The sequence below is a fragment of the Sander vitreus genome, chromosome 7, assembly GCF_031162955.1.
Source record: "Sander vitreus isolate 19-12246 chromosome 7, sanVit1, whole genome shotgun sequence".
NCBI lineage: Eukaryota > Metazoa > Chordata > Actinopteri > Perciformes > Percidae > Sander > Sander vitreus.
In genome coordinates, this window is record NC_135861.1 from 2,836,164 (window position 1) to 2,853,595 (window position 17,432).

Here is a 17,432-nt window from a genome sequence, read left to right on the forward strand (position 1 = left end):
AATATAATTTATACTTTATGCTAGCCTGACAAGCCAGACCCACATCCAGATGTTGGGTCTGGGAACTCACCATTGACGAGCTCAATCCGAGGGGCGGGATAAACGGTTGTCTTTCAAATTCCCTCTGCACCCAATAGGATAGCTCTACAATCAACCAGACCAACGAAGAAGATAGCGGAGCTAGTTGATAGTTTAAACTTTTGCCGTATCCGGTCGGCAAAACTCTGAACACATCTTCCTTTTTTAAGAATGACTTCAGTGCCGTTCTTTGTTCTTTTCTCAAAGAAAAGCTGAACTCCAAGTCTTCCAGAAGACCGCTGTTCCCAACAGCAGCAGCAGCCATAAGACCGCCAACCGACTCTATACACGATGTGATTGGCCTGACCAAAGTTTGGTTTTTCCAGCTCGCAAGCCAACGGAGAGCTGCTAGACGACCCTGGCTGCAAATTACATTTGCTGCTGCTAGGATGGTCTAGACTTCTAGGCTAACTTTATGCTTATGAACAGGCAAAACAGACAGAGGACAACACAAGGGTTAAAGGCATTTGCACCATAGCTTGATGCAGAAAAGGCACAAATGTTGCAAAAGAATTCACCAGAATGCAAAAAATGAAGTGTTTGACGTTCAACATTTCTATTTTGCTCAAAGGTGGAGATCTCAAGCTGTGTCTGTCTAAGGCGTCCAGTGGCTTTTTTTAATCATTCTCTGAATAGTTCATTCATTTAGCAGATGCTTTTGACCAAAGAGACTCGCACTTTAGAGCATGTTCAGTGCTACAGGGCTGTGTGATGTGATTTTTTTCTTCTTTTTAAAAAGTGAGATGTCCGTGTCATTGAACACAGCACAGATTTTAATATGTAGTCCGTTGCAAAGTCCATAGTCTCTTGGTAATATTGATTGATTGTAGGTAAAGTGTGGGGGCGTGTTCAACCAAATGGATCCACATTCACAATTTTTCAATTCAATTTCATTTATAGTATCAAATCATAACAAAAGTTATCTCAAGGCACTTTACAGATAGAGTAGGTCTAGACCACACTCTATAATTTACAAAGACCCAACGATTACAATAATTCCCCCAAGAGCAAGCATTTAGTAAAACAGTGGTGAGGAAAAACTTCCTTTTAGGCAGAAACCTCGGACCCAGGCTCTTGGTAGGCGGTGTCTGACGGTGCCGGTTGGGGGTGTGATGAACAGTGGCAATAACACTAGTCACAATAAAGATAATGGAACAGTGACTAGAAATAGTAGTTGTAGTATTTTATGGCGTAGCAGGGCACTGCAGGGCACTGCAGGGCGTAGAAGGGCGTAGCAGTGCATAGCAGGGCGCCGAGCAGGATCACGGAGACAGCTGCAACCCATGATTTAGGTGCCACCCTAATCCAAGCAAATCTGCGAGGCGAGAAAACATAAGGACTCCGGGGAATGAGCTCCCCAGAGCTAAGTTAGTAACAAGCATTTCTGTGACATGAATGCACACAGATGGAAAGAGAGAGGAGAGAGGAGCTCAGTGTCAAAGGAAGTCCCCCGGCAGTCTAAATCTATAACGGCATAATTAAGAGCTGGTCCAAGGCAAACCTGAGCCAGTTCTATAAGGGTTGGTAGAGATGGTCCGATACCATTTTTTGCTTCCCGATACCGATTCCAATACCTGAACTTGCGTATCGGCCGATACTGAGTACTGATCCGATATCAGTGTGTCATATATTTTATTATGTTTTAACAACTGTATACTACTATCCCTGTATGGATGTGATATTATTTCTATCTTTGTTGTCAGTCTGGCTCAGGTTAAACTCTTTCTGAAACATGAACAATGAACGCCCCAGAACTTTCTGTTATTCTGCAGTTTGACAGTCAGTTATAACGGAAAAACAACATAAATAAACTACTTTAACGTAGATTTTCTTTAGGCCTTTATTACATGGTATTGGATCGGTGTATAAACTCCAGTACTTCCCGATACCGATACCAGCGTTTTAGGCAGTATCGGCGCCGATACCGATACTGGTATATACTGGTATACTGGTATCGGTATCGGAACATCTCTAAGGGTTGGTAGATGAATCTGACGACTATGAAGAGAAGCAGAGTGTGAATCCTCTCTGAAATTGACAGAAATGCAGAGCATTGCCAGTATTTCTATAGTGCTAAGAAAAGGTAAAGTATGACACAAACACATCATTGTTTCTCTTGTTTATGTCTGTGGAAAGATACTTTCTACTAAATACTACTAAAGAAGTATTCTTTTAAAGCTCGTTTGGACTGACCTAATTTAGGAACTTTTCATCTCTCTGTTGACAGAATATTCCAGGCACCGTGAGAGAAAAGAAAAAACTAAATCGAGATATTTTGAGAAACTGAATTCCTGTTGTTATTTGAAAGAATGTATGACTTCAGAAGGCAAATGTTTCATCGTGAGAATAAAGTCCTTTCTGTTTTGCAAATCATATTCAAAAACATACACATGTAATCTAATCTAGCCATCTAATCATAACATACAATTTAAATATGATTGTGTTATGCCGTACATATTTGTTATACCACGAAGCGAGCGCTACTGTTGTAGTTGTTTACATTAATTTACATTAAACTAATTTACTTTGAGACTAATATTTTGGCCTAAAATTAACTGTTGTTATATTATGAATTAGTGTCTTGGTGGGAGATTTGTGTTTCTTTGTTAAAAATAATGAATGTTATTACCTTTTGAAGTTTACATCTCAATTCATTAAGAAATGTGGGTGAAATATAGGATTAGATTTTTTGATGAAAGAGTAAAAATCGAATAAATGTCGGGTTGAAATTGTTGTATTTCTAATTGATACCGGACGTTTTTCCATATGAATTTAAAAAGACATTCTCTCTGACCCACAGTGGACCGCTTTGTCAAGCTACACTTTAGATTAAAGAGTAAAATAATAAAGAAAGTTGTAAAAAGGTTTTTAACCTTCTTCCAGGTATTACGAACTACATGCGTAGCCCAGCGGGAGACATCTTCAACTCGGAGCACTACAACGTGAACCAGGACATGAAGCAGCCGCTGTGCAACTACTTCATCGCCTCCTCACACAACACCTACCTGATGGGTGACCAGCTGATGTCACAGTCCAGGGTGGACATGTACGCCTGGGTGCTGCAGGCTGGCTGTCGCTGTGTAGAAGGTCAGTATGGACATGTGGACACACTTACAGTGTACTCTTACTGTGTACACTGACAGTATGCAGGCACAATTTAAGGTGGGGCTAAACAATAGCGTCATTTTTAAAAGGCAAATAATCAACTTTGCCTTTGCGTTACTCTGCGTTCACACTGACTGCGTCGGCCGTCAAACGGTGCTGCGAAAACACAGGTCTTCCCATTCGTTTTGAATGGGGGTAGTGCACTTAGGAGGCGGGCGGTGCCGCAGGGAAAAGCCGAGAAAAGTTGAGACTTTTCTTTTAGAGAAACAAACTGATGGTCACAAATGTGGTGGCCATCATGTAACCGGCGATCAGACTTGTCAGTCGGTTTTAAGGCGGTGTGAGAGTCATCAAATGCAGCTTTATTCAGACAGTGAACAAACTCTCATGACAATGAGACAACCATGAGCATACAAAAGCGTCTGCCCAAGGGTGACTAACATGAACATCAAAATGGATCCTTTTTAAACTCTTTTTGTCCTCACACAGTCCAAGCTATCTATTTTAATGGAACAGTTGCTTTCAAACTACACCTTTTATGGAAGATTCTTCTAATAAGAGTCTCACATTCCAGGCTCCAATTTCTCTGTGTGAAGGTTGTACCCAAACTCATAATAGATTCACACATTCTAAGCTAGGTATTTCTGTGCGACAATGTCACCTTAAAATTGACCCGTCCATAGAAGCTCCTTAGAATTGATTTTATTATATTTAAATGGATTTTAGATTTAAAATGTTATATATATTAAACCTATCACTTAGGAATGAATTTAAATCTAGTTCATGAGAGCGTCAACGTTGCACTTGCTCAGAGAGGCTATCGTTACGTTAGCATTAGCATGCTGCTGCTGGTCTCGCCGTAGGATTAACTGTACTAATAAAACCGTTGAAACAACGCGGCCGCGCTGCTGTAAAAAGCTCCCCCAACGTCATTTATCAGAGTCTGGTTGTTACCCCTCTCCTCCACTCCATAGATTTATAACAGAGCTGGCTAACTGGAGCTAACCGCTAATCAGAGCTAATCGTTGCTAACCGAGCCTTCAGTTCTGCGTGCCTGTATCCATTAGCTGCATGTATGGACTCGAGCCCGAATAAAACCCTTCATTTTACTAAAATGGCTGTAAAAGTTTTAAACTACAACTCAGAGTTGTTTGAATGACAGAAATCTGCTCAAGGCACGGCGTAGCGTTAGCGTGCCAAGTTGATGCTTTCTCTGCGGAGTGCAGACTGACTTGCGCTCGCGAGTCACGTGACCAAATCGCAATTTGCGGTTAGGAAATAGCTAACCGTTTTAACAATACCTGTTTGAACTGTTTATTTAATTCTTCAGTTAGCTGCTTCATGGGCGTCTCTTCTCTGTCTTTCCTGTCCACAGTGGACTGTTGGGACGGACAGGACAGTGAGCCCATCGTCCACCACGGCTACACCCTCACCTCCAAGATCCTCTTCAAAGACGTCATCGAGACCATCAACAAGTACGCCTTCGTCAAGAATGAGTATGTTTACACACACACACACACACACACACACACACACACACACACACACACACACACACACACACTTCACTGTTATTATTTTGTCATTGTTCTTTTTATTTCATTCACTGGCTCAAATGCTCACACATGTAGTCAGTCAGAAAACTCCAATAGATCACTTTCATGTTTAATCCTCTTTCCATTGATTGTGTGTGTGTGTGTGTGTGTGTGTGTGTGTGTGTGTGTGTGTGTGTGTGTGTGTGTGTGTGTTTAATAATAAATATATAAATAAAATAACCACAGCAGTATATGCTGTCAGTACACATCTCAGCGTTGCATTACACAGGCTGATTGTAAAACCATGGGGGGAAATGAGGCTTGGAAGGAATACAATTGCAGGGTCAGATGGGTTTAATACGTCTCAAAGCTTCTTTACGTTTGAAACATGATGATCCACTGTGTCTGCTTGTAAAGGCTGTCCCTAATGGGGTGGTACGTGTTGGTGTTTAGTCACTATGTGGCGATGGCATGTGAGGTGATGCGTACAAATCTTTTTATTTGATCATAGACGATCTAGAATAAATCCACATGAGCAGAGACTGGCTTGATCTTAAAGTGTATCTGAATGCAGTGTGCTTCTTTGAGGACTGCTAGGCCTGCACGATCAATCGTTATCAAATCAGTTATAACATTTTTAAATAACTTCGATTCTCATTTAATTTTACGAGCTGACTGCATGAGTTTTTAAACATAGACTGTATAAAATAGGTTTTAAAGAGCTCCCAAGCGCTGCAGTGCTCTCCCTTCTCTTCATTGAAGCCTCTGTGTTTACAGGCTCGTGGTGATGTGCTATAGGTGCCAAGTGTTTGGTACTGCCAATTTGTTTTGTTTTGTCGTGGTTCATGTGTGCAATAAACATCACACTTCATGAGAAAAAAAATCGTGGCAGAGAATCGTGATATCAATCCTAAGCTAAAAAGAACTGTGATTGATATTTTTCCCCGAATCGTGCAGGCATACTCCCTGCCTGCCCTGATGTGCGGGGACGTGCGAGGGCCCGATCGTCGCTGCTTGCAGCTTTCTTCTATATTTATGATTCAAACCTTTCCTTTTTAAATATATTTTCTAACATTTTATTTGATAGATACAGGCAGTAGATCCAGGGATAGACAACATGGGATGTTGGGATTATAGGTCTATTTCACACCAAGTTCTAATCCTGTTCCACTGTGTTAATTGCTTGTTGTCCTCTTGCTTTGCGTTGGAGGATATTTGCATAAAGTCTAGCTGTTTTCAGCAGGTTGCACCGAGCTGCAAAACCACATCCCATTCCTATTAAATAGCAGTCTATCCATGGCGCCGTTCCCAAAAATCTCTGAAAGGTGATAAACTTGGTTGAGATCTGGTTACTGTGAAGAATATGATTGACATCATTGTCATTCTCATCAAACCACTCAGTGAGCTCTCATGTCCTGTGTGAAAGCTGCACTTGTTATCTTTCTTAAATCTTATTATTTATGTTTTTCCTTTAATTTGTCATCAGTCTGTATGTACAGACCATATACAGATACATCCCTATAATCCAACATAACATCTTACTCTCACATTTGCAGATACAGAGACTTCATAACACACGCAGAGAGAAATGAAAGCATTCACACACACACACACACACACACACACACACACACACACACACACACACACACACACACACACACACACACACACACACAGAATCCGCATCAGAGGTGATAATCTCACTCACGTGCACAGAGTCTGGAGTTGGCAGAGAAAATATCTATTTTTAGATCCTGTCTCCTCGAGAAAAATGAAGGAAAAGCACTCGCTTTGTGTGCATGTTCACCCTCACTGTGTGTTTTTGAAAGCACAATTGTGGAGACTATATTCCACAGATGATTGGCTAAAAGGGGACAGGGTGAAAGGCTGCATTCAACGTCAAAGAGCCATCAGATTTTACAGGGCGCTGTGTAAAAGCAGGCTCTGCAGAGGGCTGACGGGGACAAAACTGGCACTTAGACTGGCAATCCTTACAGCCAATACAGTACGCTGTGAATGAGTCTGCTGTTGTTTTTCATTGCTGGACCACAGATGCTTCACGCTGACAGAAAATATTGAATATATTGCTTGAAATGTTAATCCAGGCATGCTCATTTATTAAATGTTCATCTGCAGATAAAAGAGAATTCATGTTCAAGTGATACCAACACTTCATACGGCCAACGTCTTGCAGGGGACATATTGTCTTGTCAAGTGTCATTTTCGGAGCACTGAAGTGTCCTCTTGCAGAGGATATTTGAGGTGTCCTCTGCAAAAGGAAGAATTTTATTTTGAAGTGGCTCTAAACCAGGGGTCTTTAATGTTTTTTAAGCCAAGGACCTCTTAACTGAAAGCGAGACGGATCAGGGACCCCCCTACTACATATATTGCGTAAAATGAAGTTGCATATTAAACCGGGCCTACAATAACAAAATAAAATACAAAACTAAAGCCTAAAGCCTTTATACATACCTTTTTAGTGCATAGAATACTAAGCTATTAAAATAATTGTTGGTATGATTTTATAAATCATGTTTTTATGCTGCACAGTGAATCCTCAGGATGAACTGGATCTGTGGATGGCTACCTTAGTGACTACCTTACCCATAGGCCAGTAAGCCTGTCATCACATCATCGTTTTTTCACAATGATTTATATTTGCTAATAATTTGTTGGATTCATGTTAAGACATTTTAATTTTTGAAAAAACTTTCAAAAGTTGCAAACGAACGAGTTGGACAGTGTGCGGGAGTTTCTTTGCAACTTTTGACTTACGTATCCCCCTCCGACGCACCTGTCTGACGTTATAGATGTGCAAAGTATTTTTCTGTAATGAAAAAATAATAATTTGGTGCCCACCCCTGCAGTAAATCTGAGGACCCCCTAGGGGCCCCGGACCCCCTGTTGAAGAGCTCTGCTCTAAACCAAAGACTTGGTCACAGTCACAAGTGACACAACCATGTCTCAAGATGTTTACTGAACCATCCTGACATTTACATCTACTAGTCTAAAAGCTTTAAAGTCATCATTTTAAGTGACAGTTTTAGTGTCACTGCTAGACAAATACATAACACATTTTCTCTTAGATGATTTGCCATTAAACGTGAGCTTCCCTCAAGATTACAGATTCATTATAATGATAAACACTAAGGGTGATATTCACAAAACCAACTGGCCGAGTTGGAATACCTACTAACAAGACTAACAGGCCATGCTAGCGGCCCTGTGAGGTTGTACTCGAGCTAAATGCTAACATAAGCATGACGATATGCTTACAACGAACCAAAGTACAACTGAGATTCACAAAGCATTTAAACACTAAAAGTAGCCCCTCACTCTTACATAAGTTAGGGACACTCCAAGTGAGTAGGTTAAATATAAGTTAATAGTTAATCCATCAGCTCACTAAGAAATCCAAACAATCTAGTGAAACCATAAAATGATAGTTTGCACAAATATTCAGTTTGCAGCTAGCCTAGGAAAACCCTGACGAACTTCCGGCAAATTTTGCTCTGCAAGTCCGTCTGGCCAAGAGCCCGTTCAAGCCCATTTCCAATTTTTCCAAATCGAGGCACCAATCGCAATCGTTGAGGCGGGCTTTACACGATGACGATAGCGCGGCGACGGCAAACAGCTTTTTGTTTACATTCAGCATGACGGCCACCGAAGCGCAGCGACCCGTTGATGCCGCTGTCGCTGCTACGTCACCCGGATCGTTGGTCTGATTGGTTGAAGCGGCAACTACCCAGAGGCATTTGAGCAGCATCCGTTGGTGACGCCCCTTTGGAAATGAGCTGCGAATGAAGCTTGCCCAGACTCACTCTCAGTTACAACTGAGAAGGGTCTGGTGTCAACCAGGCTAGTTTGCAGCGCTAAAGAACTGTCTGTCAGCTTTACCAAACTAAGAATGAGCTCCTCAGGCACTGACACCAATTAGTTTGACAGTTCAGCAATTGTACATTGACCAACTGCAATGAATACATAAATACTAAATTATATAGTGAAAAATAGGAAAATGTACTTGCCAAATTACAATGTAAAAATGTCCATGCGAGTTAGATATTTTTTTGAGCAAATACATGTAAATCTGGTTCCTTCTTACAGAATGTTTTACCTTTGTTCAAATCATTTGTCTTGTACTTTATTCCTGCTGGGAGCAACACTGTAATGCCGTCATTGTTTTTTTACAGTGTGTGTTTTCTGTACTCATGGCTGAGTCACCAAAAAATCTCAATCTTTTAATGATGACTTTCATACATTCTAAACTGCAGATTTGAAGCTGTGTGTCCCTTTTTTCCTCCTCGATCTTTCAGCCAAGTGACTCCAATCTGTTGTGTGATTATCTCTCAGATACCCAGTCATCCTGTCCATCGAGAACCACTGCAGTGTTCCTCAGCAAAAGAAGATGGCCCAGTACATGGTTGAGATCCTGGGGGACAAACTGGACCTGTCCGACATCAAAGCCGATGAGTCTGGACGGCTGCCGTCGCCAGAAACCCTCAAGGGCAAGATCCTCGTCAAGGTAGAGCCAGAGCGTGGGTGTAGCCGAAAGGCTTTAAAAGTACAGTTTGGGTGTTTAAAAAGTGACTTACTCTCTTTGGTGAGAGAAGTGAGGCCCCAGGCAATTATTTCAGCTCGCCGTTTTATTACCTGGAGTTTGAACCTCACAGAGCAGACTTCAAAGGCAGGAGATAGTGGGCTGATGTGATTAGAAAGTGTTTGAATATGACATGTTTGGGGGAAGATAATAAAAAAAACAAAAAACACTGACTGTAGGAGGGAATAACAAGCTGTTTATGCACTGTGTTTAATAACTGCAGACTGCAGGCTGGCTCATTATCTGGGCACAGTGTCTGTATTATTATAAAACAACATCCTGAGCCCAGCTGATCACGGACAACGCTGATGGCTGCGGTTCAGGAGTAGTTCTGGATAGTCGGCTTCACTTTGCAGCTGAGAGGAACTCTGTGCTGATAAAAATGTTGCTAAGCTTATCTATGTCGCCCTCAGCTGATACCGTACGTTTGCAGCATAGGCTGTATATTAAGATGGACGACACGTCTCCACTTCCTCTCATGCAAATTTGCGTTTCCTAGGATGGCGAAGGAATGTCCCACCCTACTCTGCCTCGGATTGGCTAGTTCTCGTTGTCTTTGTTGCTTAGATTGGTTAGGTTAAGGCATGAGGAGTGAGATTGGTTAGGGTTAGGATAGGGTTAGCCAACCAGAGGCAGAGTAAGGCAGAGAAGGGCGGGTCATTCCTTCGCCATCCTAGGAAACGCAAATCTGCTCCTCCGATACGGGCGCCGCTGTCTTGTAATTTTGGAGCCAGAGCCTGCGCAGTGGTGATCGGGCGGTGGAGCCGCCGTATCAATGTACCGCCCATACACACACCCAAACAAACCAGTCATGACATTTTTCCCTGTTTTTATACCATCAAATAACTAATAAAAACCTCACTTGTCAGAGAAATGAACACAAACATCAGCATGATCAGAACTACACGAAATGACATGAAAAATTTGACTTTTTAGTTTGGCTCATGCCCATCCGCTAACATAGAAGGGGCGGGGCTTATGGCCTATACTGCAGCCAGCCACCAGGGGGCGAGCCAATAGTTTTGGCTTCACTTAAACCATCAACCTCTGGTTTACAGCTTTGTGGGCTGTGGCAAGCGCTCCGGTTGCTCTGGGTTTTGTCTCTCAGGCCACAGAGAGTGGTAGTAGCAATGCAACAAAGCTGCCCGACCGGAATTGAACCTGCAACATTATGCTGCCAGGATGCATGTGATTCTAATCTAATTGTATATTGGAAATAATTTGTGAAAGCACCAATAGTCAACCCTACAATATTATCGTGATATTGAGGTATTTGGTAAAAGATGTTGTGGTATTTGATTTTCTCCTTATCGTCCAGCCCTACCTGCAAGTTGCATGTAGTATCACCTCCTGAACAGCGCCTACAATGACAATGTGACATTTTATTAATACTCAAATAGCAAGACACTACAGTTCACGATCAATCCTAGCTGCACAGGATCGTTTTCCTGAGACAATAATTGATGACAAAACTATTTATATATATATATATATATATATATATATATATATTAGGGATGTAACGATACATCGATCGATATATCGATTAAATCCTCAATCATCCAATATTATCGTTACAAAGGGAAAATATCGATACATCTTTAAGTTGCATCTTTTTTTGAAATTCCCACTTTATAGTTTTTTTCATTAGAAAGAGCAGTTTGTTTTTTAATTGAAATGTCTGAAGGGCTTAGTAAGGACATTGTCAAATCATATTTTAGTTGATCTTTGTAAATATATATAAATGTCACTGGTCACAGGCCCCTGAATTGAATCGAATCAAAATCGTATCGTGGCAGACTTTGTGATATCAGTAAATATTGTATCGTTTTCCAAAGGATCGATATAATACCGTATCGTGATAAAACGTGTGATGCACACCGCTAATATACATATCAGAACCCCCCAACTTAACTGTGGAAAAGTAAAACAGTTGTAGAGGTCATAAACGTCACAGCATCACGTTTCCCTTCATTCTCCACCGAATGGACCTTAAAAATCACCCAGAAGTCTTACCGTCTGTGGTCATTGTGAAAGCTCAGCTGATGTAAACCATTTGTCCAGGTCGGCACTGCGGCGGAGTTTGTCATGTAAACCATGAAAGCAAAGTTAGTTTAACCAACAGAGGCCTGTTGATGAGCAGCAGCAGTCCTCTGTTAGCAGCGAAGGGAACAGTGTCGAGGTTAATGAAGCTTTATTGATGCCAGATGCTCTCACTGAAGAGGCCAACACCTTGCATGGTGAGGACTGCTCTGCCAGCTGTTATACCACCACTACCACCTGTGTGTACCCTCAGCACAGTGTTCGATGGCACCGCTAGTTACGCGTGAGGAGCACTGGTGTGCAGCTTTCCCACTTTTCACTGTGGGCACCAGGGTCAGACAGTATCAGCCACACGGTTCCAGGCCTCACCCCTCAATGGCACTGTGATATGAGAATGATTGCTAACAATAATTAAAGTCAGGAATAGATATTAGGCATTTTCCAAACTGGTATCGGCATTTATAATGGCCGATAAATGAATATTTAAAAAATAAAATAAAAACTGACGAAACACCCTTCAACCATGTTCTGAGTGTTGGCGTTGCGTAGTTTGTCCACCAGAGGGCGCTCTACAACCTCCCTGTTGGCAATACATGTTTTTATGTAGTGTTTTAAAAGGTACTCAAAGGCACTTTACAAGGTAAAAACAAAGAAAAACAATAGCAAGATCAGTATATAAACATCAATAACAACTAGAGAAAAGGATTAAAAAAAATAACATTGATTGAGTAAAAGGGCCAAAACTCGTCTACATTGACTATAGCGCCTCCTATTTGCCGATCTTCACCAAATTTGGTAAAGAGCCTCAGAGCAGCATGCCAAACAAGCATCACAAGTATTGCAAAATGGCATAGAAACAAGTGGAAACAGCTAGGTTGGTTGCAGGTTAAAAGCGATGGGTTTTGAGTGCGGTTTTGAAGTTAGCGATGTGATGTGGGAAGTCTCAGGTGTTGGGGGATAGAGTTCCAGAGCGAGGGGGCAGCAACGGAATAAAAAGCCCTGTCCCCCCAGGTTCGGTGCTCATGGCGGGTGAGAGGGGAAAAAAAAGGTTGGCATAACCACGGGACAAACTACCTCGCGTGTTCATAATCCAAGGCTCAGGCGGTGAGAGTGGGCCCAGCTGTTAGCAAAATATCAGCACATTTTCTTCACTGTTGAGTCCCTTCCTCTTATCTCCTTCCTCTCCAGTGAGGCCTGCTAATGAGAATTAAAGAGAGTGTGACAGGTAAATGGACATGGTTCCCCCATGGCTTAACTAGCTACTAAATCCTCTGCAAGGCTTTGCCACTCTGGTCCTCTGGAGGAAGATAATTTCAAAGCAGCCATAAGAAGGACTCTAGGAATGGCCCATCCAACCTCATTTTCATGACCCACAAACAAAATAATAGTTGCAGCTGTTTATTATATTGTGAAGTAGGGCTGGGTATCACCACTGATTTCCCAAATTGATTCTATTCCGATGCATAAGGTCCCGATTAGGGTTGCACGATATTGACAAAATGTGATATTGCAATATCGATTATGAATATTGCGATACAGATATTAATTTCGATATTTTTAAACATGTAAAATTACAAAAGTTACGGGAAAATGCATCAAAATAGATTCTTAACAAATAAACAAGTTTTCTTACAACACAAGGTGTATTTCAACTGACAGTTATATTGGCCGGGTCCAACATGAATAAATAAATAAGGAGCATGTCTACAGAACAGGACATGTTCTACTGGTTGGACAGTATAAAGTATATAAATAAAGAGAACAGGACACAACTTTTCTTTCGCTTTTCTGATTTGTTCCGTTTTGTTGTCTCTATCTATTTCGTCACTTACACTGTCACTCTGTTGAAATATGCACACACGTGGTACGTTACATAGGGTTTGTAATGTAGTGGACCCGCGTGCTAACGTGCACTAACTGACCAATGAAATGATGATCTATGGCTGGGCGATATGGAGAAAATCCAATATCACGATATTTTTTACCAAATACCTCGATATCGATACCGCAACAATATTGTAGTGTTGACTATTGGTGCTTTCACAAAATATTTACACAATGAGATTTTTGATAAATAATCATCAGTAATGTGAATATAATGACTAAGTGGGTAAAGGCAAATAATAGTTATCAGTTACAACAGTCTGGTAAGTTCAGAAAATGACATCACTTTACTGTAATACAGCCTTTAAAAGCAGGAAAAGACAACACAATGCCATATCACGATATTACGATATCCAGAATCTAAGACGATATCTAGTCTCATATCACGTTTCAAGCGAGCTCTAAATCAAACACAACTAAGCCACACAGCCAACGGACGGGATGCAGCGCTCCACAAAATAAAAACAATATTGCGTACTTATCGCGACACTTTCGATATAATATTGCGCAACGTGATATCGCGATAACGATATTGCCGATTCAATTACATTTTCGATTCAAAACTCGATGTTGGGATATTTCAGTTGCAAAACCAATTTTGCTTGGATATAAAAAATAAAAATAAAAGACTCTACAATTGTACAAGGTTCCCTCTAACCTGCTGCGTTATTAAAAGTATCAATGTTTACATTAAGTTTAATTGACCCCAAGGCAGTTACATGAATGTACTTTTTATTTAACATGAACACACAATAAAGACTCTACAGTCAGTGAGTACTGAGTGACATTTCATTCAGATATCTTGATGTGAGAGGTCGAGGGACCCCTTTTTATAATGGCCCCAACAGTTTTTCTTTGGAGCGTTCTTTAACCCCCTTCCCAACAGGCTTGACATGACATGGCTCGTACCAATGGATTTTTTTAGGTCTTCTAGTTTTATGTGCATACAGAGACATTCTGGATTTTATGAATCAATATTAGATCATTCAAATGACAATCAATTTATTTTTAAACTCGGCCCTAATGTGACTTGTTCTTTTCTCCACCAGGGGAAGAAACTGCCTCCCAACATCGATGAGAATGCAGAAGAGGGAGACGTGTCGGACGAGGACAGTGCTGATGAGATGGAGGACGACTGCAAGCTGATGAACGGAGATGTATGTGCCTTTTTATTTGGTCTTTTGCTCCACATTATTCACATAACCACATGTATCCCTTTGATCTACCAGAGTTACAGGCAGGCTTTGTGTCCCTTCGTCCAGCAGATACAATGTGAATTGTGCGTGTATTTCCTGTTCTTGATGCTTCATGTTTAAACTAAGCACTGGTGATTGTGTGAGCGTTCTCCTCTCCTGTCTTTGTTCCTTAAGTGTATCTCGTATATTGCTATCTCTTCTTTTTGGGACTGTCTCTTTCTTCCTGTGTTCCTATTTGTTCTCATTTCCTGCTCTTCTCTTTTGTCCCTTCTTCTTCTTCTTCTCTTTAACTGTCGCTCGCGTCTTTCAAAGTGGAAGGTACTGTATACAACGCTCACTCTCAACCACCTCAGGAATGTCACCCAGTCATCTGCCATTCTTTCTCATCCTACCTGTGAAAGTTTAAAGTGGTCGGCCCCAAAACACGCATTTTTAAGATGCTCCGTGTAAAGATTCTTTATCTGGAACCGGACATGCACATCGATAAGTGTCTTGTAGGTCCTAAAACTAGTGGAAACAACGTCAGTCATAAGCAGTACTTTAACAATATTCAGCGCTGTTGGTGCCAGGATCAGCCATTTCTTTCCTTAAAGCTTGGCAGGGTTTAGACTGCAGCCACAGGATGGACAATGTTTGAAGTGGGATAGTCACATATCTATTTTCTGGGAATAATTATATGAATATTGCAATCCAGGCTCTGTGGAATTAATTGATTTTGTATCTATTATCATTTCATTTTCTGAAAAACAGCCATGGAATGGGAGCAGCTCCCTGATGCTTAAATTAAGTTCAGTTATTGGTACTGATTTTATTGAGAACATTTTAAGATGTACCAATGGGGCCAGTGGTTAACACATCAGGACCAACATTGCTAGGACAAGCTAATGTTGTTGTAATTATTTTTTTTAATTATTACCTATTGGAATTAATGATGTTTTAATGAAAGCTCTTATCATGAATATGTTAAGTTCAAACACTGGCAGCATATGTGGGCCTTTTCTTGACTTTAATGAACTAATGCAATGACAAAATAATATTTTAAGCACTGAGGCTTCATGTGTTGGCCACATTTTATTCAAAACCATTGCAAAAACTATCTTGTAAGTATTCAATATCTGCCCAAAATGTATTTCCGTCAGGGTGGAAAAACCTCAGAAACAACCAGATTTCTTATTTGACAGTGAAAAATGAAAACCATAATACTGTACGCACAGAATATCGTGTGCAATCTGATCCAAATAAAGCATTAGGCTTTCCTCTGGTTTAAATGTAACATTTATCAATTCTACAATAAATATATAATCCCCCTGCATCATAGCCATCATATCAGATGGACAGCACTGAGTGGACCGCAATCTATGTGAATAAAAGTTCACTATTGGTCCTATATGTTCAGTTTTGACACACCTGCACTGAGCACTTAAAACTCTTCATGGAGCATGTTGCTGTTGCTTGTGGTCTGATTCCAGACCAAAGTGGGTCATAGATACACTCTGCCACCATGTGGCTGAACTGAGCATGTGCATATTACATATTACATATTGCATTATTAGCAGTGTTTCATCTCTCAGTGAGGACATCTTTCATCTATTCCACTTCATCCTCCTGAGTAAGGATGTCCCACTGTCATTCATTACATTACTAAAAGGTCCATTCATCAACCAGTCTGGGAGCTTCTGCATTATTTAACATGATGTCTTAATGAAATGTGAGTTCTGGTAGGATCCTGCAGGATTTGTTTTTCTTCTTAGTCTGGTCAGAGCACGGTAAGTAGGCCTGTCACAACTATTACATAATTGTCTAATTGTCTTTTTTTTCCCTTCGTTTACCGCAATTAATTGCTTACATTAGCTAAGATCTTAAAGTGCTCATATTATGCTTTTTGGCTTTTCGCCTTTCCCTTATTGTGTTATATATCTTTTTGTGCACGTTATAGGTTTACAAAGTGAAAAGCCCAAAGTCCACCCCAAAGGGACTTACCATCTCCAACAGAAAACACTGTTCCCAAACAGCTCTATTGTAGTCCAGCCTTTACTTCAGAGACAAACGTGGTCACTTTGGAACACACGTTATAATGCTCGCCTAGCTGCTAGCATGGCACGCCCTCATACTCTGCAACTGACAAGCTAGCCGTACTTACTGCGCATGTGCGACTCCCAACAATTATGGAACAGAAGTGTGATGCCTCACTCTGTAGCTAAAACAGAGAGCTCAACACACAGGGTGAAAAGAGGAGCTGCAGCAATGTGCAGTACAACAAAAATATGGTGTTAACCACATAAACCTATTTTGGTACAACCTCTAAATACAATTATGAACCTGAAAATGAGCGTAATATGAGGTCTTTAAGGCGTATGACTGGTAATTGTTGATGTTGTTTAGATATGCCAAATTATAATTATATAAGTGAGTATTGGTCGGACTATAAAAAAACTATAAAAATTAATATTTAGCTATTTTTGCACGATGACTTAATGCCTTAAATTATTAATAGATTATTAACATGATTGTCAAGTCATGTACCTAATATATGTTTCCCTTTGGCACTTTTAATGGGGGGACTCAGATTTTGCCAAACTCTATTCATGACTGTGCAGGAGACCAGCTTATTTGCCGCTTTATGCTTTGTAGAGATCGTGGGATTTCCCAAACTAAATAAATACCACACAATATAAACACAAAACTACCTTGCTAGGTCAATCTTGTAACTAAGACATTTTTTTTTTTTTTTTCCATTGACAGATTTAGCTACTCGTCCGCGAACTTCCTATGTAGGCTATTGTTTTAGTTAGCGCTGTGTGACCGACTCACCGGCACTGAAGACGCACCTTCAAGTGGGTGGCCCTGTTGTAATGGAAATGCCGTGCTGGGCTGACGCGCCGAGCCAAGCCAGCACGTGTGTATGGAAAACCCCTAATACAGTACTGTACAGTATGTGCAGGAAAAAAAAAGACTCGTTGAAGATCCAGAAATCAGAAGTGAAAGGCCTCC

The 17,432-nt window shown here is 40.9% G+C and overlaps 1 protein-coding gene across 1 annotated transcript in view; it reads left to right on the top strand.

The window, feature by feature from the left end:
- Nucleotides 1–17,432, top strand: part of plch2a (phospholipase C, eta 2a) — a 214,598-nt gene that overhangs the window by 171,375 nt on the left and 25,791 nt on the right. The window contains exons 8-11 of the mRNA XM_078254204.1: nt 2,962–3,165; nt 4,559–4,679; nt 9,072–9,243; nt 14,295–14,402. Of these exons, the coding sequence (XP_078110330.1) occupies nt 2,962–3,165; nt 4,559–4,679; nt 9,072–9,243; nt 14,295–14,402 (605 nt within the window). The remainder of the gene's footprint in view (nt 1–2,961; nt 3,166–4,558; nt 4,680–9,071; nt 9,244–14,294; nt 14,403–17,432) is intronic.